Source organism: Stylophora pistillata, chromosome 5 (genome assembly GCF_964205215.1).
Source record: "Stylophora pistillata chromosome 5, jaStyPist1.2, whole genome shotgun sequence".
In the NCBI taxonomy this organism is placed as follows: Eukaryota; Metazoa; Cnidaria; class Anthozoa; order Scleractinia; family Pocilloporidae; genus Stylophora; species Stylophora pistillata.
The window spans coordinates 40,080,416-40,091,096 of NC_142523.1; the positions used below are offsets into that span (position 1 = coordinate 40,080,416).

Genomic DNA, 10,681 nt, shown 5'->3' on the forward strand with positions numbered 1-10,681 from the left:
CAAACCTGTTGAAAATGAAAGAAAAAAAATCTCTTGTTCAGCGCCAATAAAAATATTTTCCCTTTGAAGCACAAACTGCTAAAAACTGAATCCATGCCAGAAAGTTCCTGTGTTGTTGCATACTCAACCCAATGCATTGAAACACTCGAGAATTGGGCGGACTACCAAGAGAGCCACATTAGTGGGTAATCATCAATCCATCCCAAATTGAGAGGACCGACAAGAAGTCATTGCGCCAACAAATGAGACCTTTAACCATTGCGGTTTTTTAAAACCTTATCAACTATTTGCAGTTCAAGTTCTTATTTTCCTGTAATCAAAGAAAGCCCCGAGGGCAGTAAGAAGTAGGTTCCTTTTCCGGCGGTTACCTCACAAAAGTCAATTAAGATATTAGAGGTTTGTCAAGCAATTCTGTATCTCTATTAACTCTGCCTTTTCAGCTATGCGAATAAATTTTGACGGAGATAACATTTCCTTTCGGAGCTTTTAATTTCAGCTGAAAGTAGCTAGTGCTTGGGTGGGGTTTCAGAAAAAAACAGTCCAGAACTGGCTAAAATACTTTAATGAGAAACAGCTTTTGTAACCACTTTTGATTAACGACTGATGGGTGTTGACTAAACAAAGCTAAAACCAAGACGACTACCGAACAAACAAAACATAGAGCCAACGATAAAAACAAAACCAAATAATAAATCAAATCCTAAAGCAAACATTAAAACAAAATTTTAATCAAGATCCCCTGATCGTTCAAGTTATACGGACATCAGTCCTAGGCCTTTTACTATAAATCCAAGTGTGGCTATCTTGCCAGTCTTAAACGTAATTTTCATTACTCTCGCTCCCAAAATGTAGCATCCGGGCTCAGTTGATGCAGGCGCTCAACTAGTTTCTTGGAGGCACCTGTTCGAATCTGGCTTCACTTCTATAGCTGTTTTAATTGCAGCTTACCGCCAAAGGTTGTACATTTACTTAACCTCTTGTTAAACCAGATTCTAAAGGCAAAGAAATCAAGAATTTTGATGTTAAGTTAACTGCATCGACGGCATGAGCTTTTTTTAAAGAAAAACTTTGGCACGAATTAATGCATTCCACTGCATTTCTTTTGCATACTGGCATTGATAGGTATCATCAACGGGGACATGGCATCATTGATTAACAGCTTTGGCAAGTGGTCGCATTATTTGCTGCACATTTATCTTTCTTCTTTTGACTACCTTGCCGATGGATCGTAAGGCTTTCTACAGCCCTTTATCAGAGTTGTATACCGCAATTTATCAGTTTTAATTAACATAATTCCCTTGAAATGTCCTCCCTAATTTCCTTTCCTAAGTTAGCGACGAACATGGGAGGTACAACAGGGGTAAATGCAGACTGTGCTATCGCACCAGAAATTATTTTTTTTGTACAGAGTTTATTCCATGGCGCGGTATCCTCTTCCTCGAGTCCCTATTTGGACTCTAAGGCTCCCACTTTGTTCACCACTGAGTACAAAAAAAAAAGCTCAAAATCGTCTTCAAACTTAGCCACACAGAACCTAGCCACACTTGGGCAAGTGATGGAAAAATTCCATGGATGGCCTTACGCATCCAGCATCGAAACGCTCCCTACATTCATATCTAAATACAAAAATACAAAAATACGGTGAAAATCATCTTTGGAGCAAATGGAAACTGCAACAGATGGAAACATTCCATTTGAACCAAGCCATACTCAAAGCAGATAAGGCCAAATTCCACAGCTGACTCAAAACTTCCTCTCCTCGTAGGTAAATTAACTAAGCTACCCGACGCATTCGCTGCAACTAAACAGATTGATCGAAGGGGTATTTTGAACAAATGACCAACGGTTCTGCCTTCTTTCCCGTTAACTTATTTAGACCGTTTTTACTGAAGGAGACTGACTCGATCATTCAAAATAACCGTGTGCCCTTATTGTCCAAAGTCATGGCTTACTGTTTCAAAGATCCAGAAAAGTTCCTGTGCTCCTGCTGTCAGCACTGTTGTGCCATCTTTATCAAATCAGCGATAGTACTAGCAACTGTTCTAACTTATCTTACACAAAATCTAAAAAAAAGTTATCCAGTCGACAGAAAGAAAATGGTCTAAGCACATATCGCAACCAAATATTCCACTAAATGGGTGACTGGTCCAACAATTTCTAATGTATAGTAAGCCGGTACAAATTGAGTCAAATGATTGATGGGATAGATGGTATTTTATTTAATCGTGAAAGTTGGTTGTTGGGGGTTGGGTTCGGTAATTTCAGCTAAATCAGTGATGCACACATACACTTAGCTAGCTTACTCACTTGGTGGAGAAGGTCAACCGGGACAGCTGTGCCATTCAAGTTGATGGACGATAGAGCTGGATTTAAATCACTCTGAGCAGAATCGATAGAGATGGGGAAACCCTTTGCGATAGAGGATCAAGCTGTACTTGATTCAAGTGGAATCAACCCGCTACTAAGTAATCTTCTACCGCTGTGTCTGTTCAACGCTTTCATACTAATGGGCTTTGCATCCAAACTGATTGATAACACTTAAAATGGAATAAGTTCCTTTTAGATAGTCTTGATTCCAATCAAGATTGAGAGTAACAGAACTGTTCATCAGGCGTAAATTTAGGATTTATTCGTTAGCATGGAAAACTTCGCTTTAAATTATGCTCATCAGCGTTAGCTGAGCTTGCCTGGATCAGGGGGTATACTGCGGCTAACCGGAAGGAACTCTTTGATCCAAGCAAATAGCCCGCATTTTCGCTTTTACCACAATAAGTATCGAATAATGACGTTATATGTCAATACGACTCAATTAGATTTGACTGCAATATGCAGCTGCATGAGTAGTTAAGAGGTTTACCGTTATTGCCAAACGCTAAAGGAATAACACTACGTTTTTAACCTTTTTTTTTCCTTTTTTTTTATGGTGTGTCTGCACGAAACAAGAATATGCGTTTGTCTGAAATCAATTCGCTCACCTTAAAAGCGTATGGAATGACCTCAGATGATAATTGTCAGATCAGATCTCGATATTAGGCTTCAAAACGTGGATCAAACATGCAGATGGGAATTTGAACGAATATCTTGTACAGAGCTGACATTGCCGATGAGTTGTGTCAAATTCGACCGATAGATTAATGGATTTTTGCTTTCGCAAATTGGAGGGAAGAAGTATTACTAACTGAGAAGACATCTGTAGGGTTTAAAAAGGTGACTTGAAAATCCTACGCAAAACTCGTTCAAAGTGAACGATAGGTAGGTCTCTAAATTGCTTCTCTCTTCGAGTTGTCATTTGGTGGCTGTGTATGTCCTTGTTTACGCTGCGCGCATAACTGAACGACTTACACTCTTAACTACAAATTACTAAACAATTTGTTTTCAGAGAATTTTTGGCTTCGCGAATGATCAATTTAGTTTTGAAGGGATAACACGCAATTAATGATGTAAAAGATGTTTCTAGAAGACATACAATACTCATGAAACGGCGGTAAAACAGCAGCCGTACGACTGAATATGCCGTTTACCAACAGCTACATAACCCTGAAACATCTATTATTTAATTGTTAGATGTTTGTCTTTCGTTAGTAGAGTGTAAATGAGCTTTTCGTCAGCACTGGTACCCTGGACTTGTAAGAGACAATGAATGAGTTGCCAGCAGCCGGATCCCTGCGTTCGCGCAAAGATTTCTGGGATCGCCAAGGGGCAAACAGTACAGCCCGCTAGAAAGAAATGTATGGCGAAAGGCAGTTACGATGTTCAAAAAAAAAAAAAAAAACATTTTTGAGAGAGATCAACGCTTTTTCGCCGCAGTTTTAACAGTTATATTTATGTAAGTAGAGCCTGTCTTCATACTGGTCGACGTATTGAATAAACAACTTATGACGTCTGAAAATATTCCTTCTCAAGGGAGAGAAGTCGTTGTCATTGTGATGGAAGTGTTTTTTTTAACCGAGCTGTTGCTCTTTGAAACGATGGAATAAGCGATGAAAAACATGAGGAAGCCCTCGGGTAAAGCGATAGTTGGTTTGAGCAAAATCCAAACGTTTTTAAGCTGCCACTTTTCTCCTCGAGCTCCTTGGAAGATCTCTCGGGAAAGGCAAGATCACGGGAACTCCGGCAGAAACTGTAGACATCCTCAGTTGTGCATCACTCCTTAAGCGACCAGCCTGTACCTACTCATCATCGCAGAAGAAAAGGTTCAGTTTTGAGTATCAACGCTGGGTCGTTTTCATAGATCACAAGAAGTAAGCAATGTAGGTGTTAAATCACTTTAATCAGTATCACGATAATATTTAATGCTCAAACTATTTCATTTCAATCTCGTGCTGTTCTGAGGCAGCTGCGCATCAGCGTTCTTTTGTATTACAAAGCCAACAAAATAGGTAGAGGTACACCTAGAACATTTACATAAAACTGAGAAGGCTTTAATGAGTTTTTTCTTGGCGATTCATATTAAATATTTCTAAGTAGAGTAGGTGCAAATGAGTCGCTTAAGGAGCGATGCACAATTGGATATGTCTGCAGTTTCTACAGGAGTTCCCGTGATCTTGCCTTTATCGACAGATCCTCTAAGGAGCTCGAGGAGAAAAGTGGCAGCTCAAAAACGTTTGGATTTTTCTCAAACAAACTATCGCTTGACCCAAGGGTATCCTCATGTTTTTCATCGCTTATTCCATCGTTTCAAAGAGCAACAGGCTCGATTAAAAAAACACTTCCATCACGCTAACAACGACTTCTCTCCCTTGAGGAGGTATATTTCCAGACGTCGTAAGTTATATACACACATACATACATACATACATACATACATACATACATACATACATACATACATACATGCATACATACGTTTATTGTAACTCCCAACTTGGGCTTTTCGGTTACAGTGTCCAGCTATAATATTTAAGGTACATATAAGTTGAAAAGGAGAAGAAGAAATAACTGGGAAATAGTACATTTTATCGCTAGAATCATTTACAAAATACCTAAAAGTATTTCTAAATGTTCTCCGCTTAATAGCTTCCGCGCTCAACGACGCCTGAAGCTATTTACACTGTCCGCGCTTGTAAGTCGTTAGAAATACAGTTCCAAATTTTGCTTCCACGATATGTGAATGAACCTTGTCCATATCACAGACGACGAGGGTTGTGTAAAAGATTGCGTGAACGCGTAGCCCTAAAGTGAATATGAGAACGAGGTACTAAATGAATTATTCATAATGCTTGTAATAACTGATAATATGGCCGCAAACTGTCCTCAAGGACACGGGCAGTGATTTTATCATGGTCGGGTGCTTTATTCGATGATAAGCCCTTGATAACCTTCCCAACCTCTTGTTCTGAGACAGCATGAAACTAAAATCATAAGGGAATTCATCATGTTTCCATGTTGCTAGTGGTGGTGTTGTTGCGGCAGAGTGAAAATCTATTCCACCGCAAGATCAAAGGGTTTCTGCGTCGTTAGGCTTCCTACACTGGTAAAATGTTCGTTATATTTATCTGCCAGATTGATCAGATTGCCGTTGATTTTTGGTAAGGTCTTAGGTTTCTTGGGCAGACAACGATTGATGATTTTCCAAATCGCATTAGTGTTCCCTTTCCTATCAATATTTTGAGATTGAACATGAACTTTTTCAGCAAGTCGAAGTTGTCTTTTAACTTAGCTTCCTATCGAAAAAATTGGTATGCATTCCAACACAGGTGATCGTTGGTTTTAATAGCTCTATTGTGTCACGTGTCACTTAAATGAGTTGTTTCCCAGCGATTTATGCCTAATTTTGTAATACGTCGAGACCATTACGCAGTGACGATTTCACAATAGACCTTTACGCAAAGAGAGAAGTTTATCGGTATATTTTATAACGTATTTCAGGGTAATTCCTACCAAAACTTACACCTACCTTGTATTAAAATCATCTTAATCTATCTATGATAAAACTGCGGCGAAAAAGCGTTGATCTCTCTCAAAAATCGTTGTTTTTATCATCGTAACTGCCTTTCGCCTTACATTTCTTTCTAGCGGGATGCAATGTTTGCCCCATGACGATCCCAGAAATCTTTGCGCAAACGCAGGGACCCGATTACTGGCAACTCATCCATTCGCCTTCATAGGCTCCGCAGATTTTTTTTCCCTTTCATCAACTATCAACTCAGCAGATGTCAAAACCTGAGAACGCCCGCTAGCGACTATTTCCTGTTCTTTCCAAGAGGGTTGTGCCTATGGCCATATCACAAGCCTAACTATCAGAAGAAGATATATCATTACCGTTTTCCTAAATGTGCTCATAAATTGCGATCGCTTACGAATGATTTCTTCTCTTTTTAAGCCTTACACGATCGTCAGGCCAATGGCTTGACTCTTATTTAGCGGTAATATGGAACACTCTTCTTGTCTGCTGCTGCTGGTTTTCTTAGAATCCCGTAGAATCTGACACATGGTCTAATAATGGCGTCGATTGTTATGCTTTTGCGGCTCGGTTATTTACGACTAGATCATCAAGAATGATAATGATAATCATGATCGGTAATAATGGATATTCAAAATGCGAAAAGCTTTATCGTTATCGATAAAAGACACCCAAATTTCTTCCCCAAACTTTAGAAAGGAATTTCATTCTTTAACACACTCAGGCTATTTTGATCTGTCTTTATCAAATATCCGGCTTTGAACTTACGCTTTGAACTACAGTTTCCTCCAGTTACTAACTCAGTCTGACTTGAATTGAAACTGCTGCTCCAGCCCTTACAAAGTTGACAGAAGCCGAGCTGTCGAACGAGCCACATATCGAGTTAACTGGCGATTCAAGGTTACATGTATTATACGTTCCAAGCAAATCTAAGGCCAGAAGCGAATTTCTTTGCAATGTTCGCCGTCTAAGGACTGGCCTCTTTATTTGATCCTCGTCATGATATGAAAAAACTAACATCTGGGACAGTTGTGTCATCTTTGATGGACGACAGACCCATCTAGATTTCGATCACCCAAGGCAGAATCGATAGAGACAAGGAAACCCTTTCCGATAGAGGATGAAACTGCAGATATCGCGAGTTTTTAAAGAACGGGTATCTGGGCGCGATACTCAAAGCTTACGCTCAGAAATTCCGAAATGTATATTGGACCAGATGCGCATTCCTTTGCAATGTTCGCTGTCTAAAGATTGGTTTCCTTCCTTGATCCTCGTCAAGATATGAAAAAACTAATAAGCTGAAATTAGCAAAATGAAATTTGTAAGGAAGATAAAAGCAGGCAGCTCCAGGAAAAAATAGCGAGAAAATAATAGGAGGGAGACAATGGTGCAGACAAATGCGCAGTTTTTTGTAATTCTAGCAAAGTAATTGATTCAAAATTGATGATTCTCAAAGTTTCCCTGTTTAAAAATTCTATTATGATCACAAATCAGTTTTTTTTTTAAAAAGAAACAAATACTTGAAATAAGGCTTGCACTCTCTGTCTTGGTCCTAGAAGATATCGCAGGTTTGACTAGTCCAAATCATTTTAGTCGTATCAGACCAAGAAAAACTGTTTCAAATATCTGCATCATGGGCTTCTAGAAAGGTAACAGGTCTTCAGTGACATCTAGGGTATCACTCTGCAACTGATTAGCTGAATGAAAAATGACTCTAATGATTAGATGATATTCCTTCAACCAAGATGTCCGATAGCTCAATTAAATAAAGATACCTCTCCCAGCGGGTGGAAAAAGTTATCGTGTTATTGAAAACTAATAGTGAATTCACGACGCTTAGTGGAACAAAATGTGAAACGTGGAAGACTTTCTCGCCCTCTGTGGCAGAAATAAAATGACTAGTGGATCTCGTTGAGGTAAAATAGAAAAGTACCGCATGGCAACAACACCAAATTGGTGCTTGAGGTGTGAACATGATATTGCTGAAAGGAAAACATGTGGTAATATTTGTCAATTGAGCCATAAACATGTAAACATAAACTGTCTTAAGGTTTTTAACAAAGAAGTTTTGAAGCAAGGAAGTCAGAATATAGGAAGCCTCTCTCTGATTGGCCATCAGAAATGGGAAGATGGCTTTATCTTTCCCAATCGGAACCACTCGCTTTGATCCCGCTAAAGGGAAATATTTAAGGTTTGTAGTGTTTGTAGCTTATTTACACTCTCCGAAACTTCTAGTCAATCTGATATTGTAACAAGAAAAGAATTCTACCGAAAATTTTGGTGGCAAGAAAGGAAAAACAAGTCTTTACACAGCTAAAACGAGGAAAATCATTCCGGGTTGCATGAGCCGTTTTTTGTTGTTGTTGTTGTTGTTGTTTTTTTTGCACAAGTCTCCAAAAAAAAATAAAAAAGCAATTTCCACACTGCTTCCACTGGGGTGTTGAATACCTTTGCTCTTTAAATTTGACGCCGGAACAGAAACTCATATCCGCTGAAGGCCTCGGGCCCCTGGGCCGACGAATTTTCAAGGCCGATACTTCGGCTGCAATTAAGGACAATTGAAAAATACTACTTGTCGGACAGAAATTGTCTATGAAACAGCCACAGACTCAATGTTGATTCTTTGATCTTTGCCGTTAATTTAATTTTTTAACCATTTACTATAGCTGGTTTCTCCCATTTGAGCACAGAGTCGATCCATCAAAAACTTTTCAGTCCTAAAAAAAAAATATGTCCCGTCAACCTTAGCTCTCTGTTAGTACATAGTTAATAGAGGGGACAAAGAGCATCCTAAACTCTTTCCTGCGGTCCCTCCTTTATGAAATAACTGCAGGGAAAAAGTAATGATTCATTGTTTCATTTAATTAACTCAGCGAGGCTTCATTAATAGGTTTGTATTCTAGTTAAATTCTTGCAGTTATAACGCTCCCAATCTACTTGAACCTCCGTTGAGCATGACAAAAAAAGAGCACACGGTCCGTGTTACTTCAATACTGCTCATTCATTTTTGCATCCGAGAGCAGAAGTTTTAAACTTAAAACCAAAATGTTCGTTTAAGAGTTTTTTCACTACTTATTACCTTCTTTACTTTAATTTTAAGTGAATGGAATATATGCACGAATCAAATGTCCCGTAAATTCGCACTTTTCTTTCTACCAGATGCTCATTACAAATAAAAAGGTAGGAACATCACTGGTTTTCGCAGCCTTCAAAAATTCAACTTGTACTGTCACCGCAGAGCAAGTCCATGTTAAATGAATAAGGTTCTCACCTCATTCAACTTGCAACTAAGATTGCCGTAGCTATTTTAAATCGGAAAATTTCATTAAAGATCTTTAGATTTCATAATGCTCTTTTAAGGACCCCCGTGAATTGTCGCAATGCAAATAACGTGGTTTTGATTTCCCAAAATGACCTTGATGGGCCGCAATTCTTGTCAAAATTCTCAAAAGAGTAAGAGTATTACTGGATTTTGCAGCGTTAATGAAATCAATCCACTGTCACTGCAGAAAATTATAATTGCATGTTAAATGAATAGTTCTAGAGCCTCTTTCAATTTACAATTGGGTGTGTTATGGCTACATTAAAGCTGAAGATTGTATGAAGTAACCGCTTTAAATTTCATAATGCTTTTTTAAGGACCCCTATGAATTGTTGCTATGGAAATAACGTGGTTTTTATTTCCCAAAATGATCCGTTGAAGGGCGCCGATTCTCGCAAAAATTCTTTAAAAAGGTCAGAGCATTACTGGATTTCGCGGCCTCGATGAATTCAATCCACTGCTACACTAGAAAAAGTCAATTTTAGATGGATAAGGTTCTAGAACCTCTTTCAGTTAGCAATTACTCTTGTTCCAGCTATTTTAAGCCAGAAGATTGTATGTAGTATCTTTAAATTCCAGCCGGATTCCCACGAATTATCACGATGGATACAATGTGGTTTTAATTTCCCAAATGACTTCGACGAGCGGCGTTTCTTGTAGTTTAAGTTCATGGCTGATTAACGCTTTCGATCATCAATTGATGAGTCCGACATAGAGAGTAATATAAATGTATATTTTCATATCCATGGTCACGTTTGCATCATGAAAACCAATTGTGTATGGTGTTGATTTGAATCACAGATTTCACTGAAATCACGCAAACTCTGGGCAAGTGCTTCCCAGGGAAAAGACAAGGGCAGATTGGTGACTAGAGGAGACGTCGCTTGAAAATGTTAATCAACAATACCAGTCTGGATGGGAGAAATAACGATGCCATTGCTTCCGAATCCGTGGAGTTCCATGCTGTCAAGATAGCACTTTACGTTGCAATTTTTATTTTAAGTTGCATCGGAAACAGTTTAGTGGCCATTGTAATCCTTGGAGCCACAGGAATGAGAACGACCCCAAACCTTCTGGTCCTGAATTTGGCTTTTTGCGACCTCTTCACACCCGCTCTAAGCATTCCATTTGATTTGGCTTTGGAAGAGCTTAACCAAGCGTGGCCGTTCGGAAGAGTGATGTGCAAAATTCTGTGGCCATTTCAGACGGCGCTTTCGACATCATCGTCCTTAACTTTGGCAGTTATTAGTTTGGACAGATTTAGAGCTCTTGCGAGGCCTTTGAGTGAACGTCCATCATCTATCCGAATTGTGAAGACCGTTGTGGCAATTCACGTTTTCTCTACTATTTTATGCATCCCTTATTTCATTACTTTGCAATACAAAAGCTCTCCAAAGTCGTGCACAGAAACTTGGCCACCGGGCTACAGCCAAGTTTATACCATTGTGCTATTTCTG

The 10,681-nt window shown here is 39.1% G+C and overlaps 1 protein-coding gene across 1 annotated transcript in view; it reads left to right on the top strand.

Annotated features, from left to right (window-relative positions):
- The first annotated feature begins 9,987 nt into the window (after window positions 1–9,987).
- Window positions 9,988–10,681, top strand: part of LOC111335747 (galanin receptor 2b) — a 2,213-nt gene continuing 1,519 nt past the window's right edge. The window contains exon 1 of the mRNA XM_022941738.2: window positions 9,988–10,681. This exon is cut by the window's right edge and continues 1,519 nt beyond it. Coding sequence (XP_022797473.2) covers window positions 10,115–10,681 — 567 coding nt within the window. The 5' untranslated portion in view covers window positions 9,988–10,114.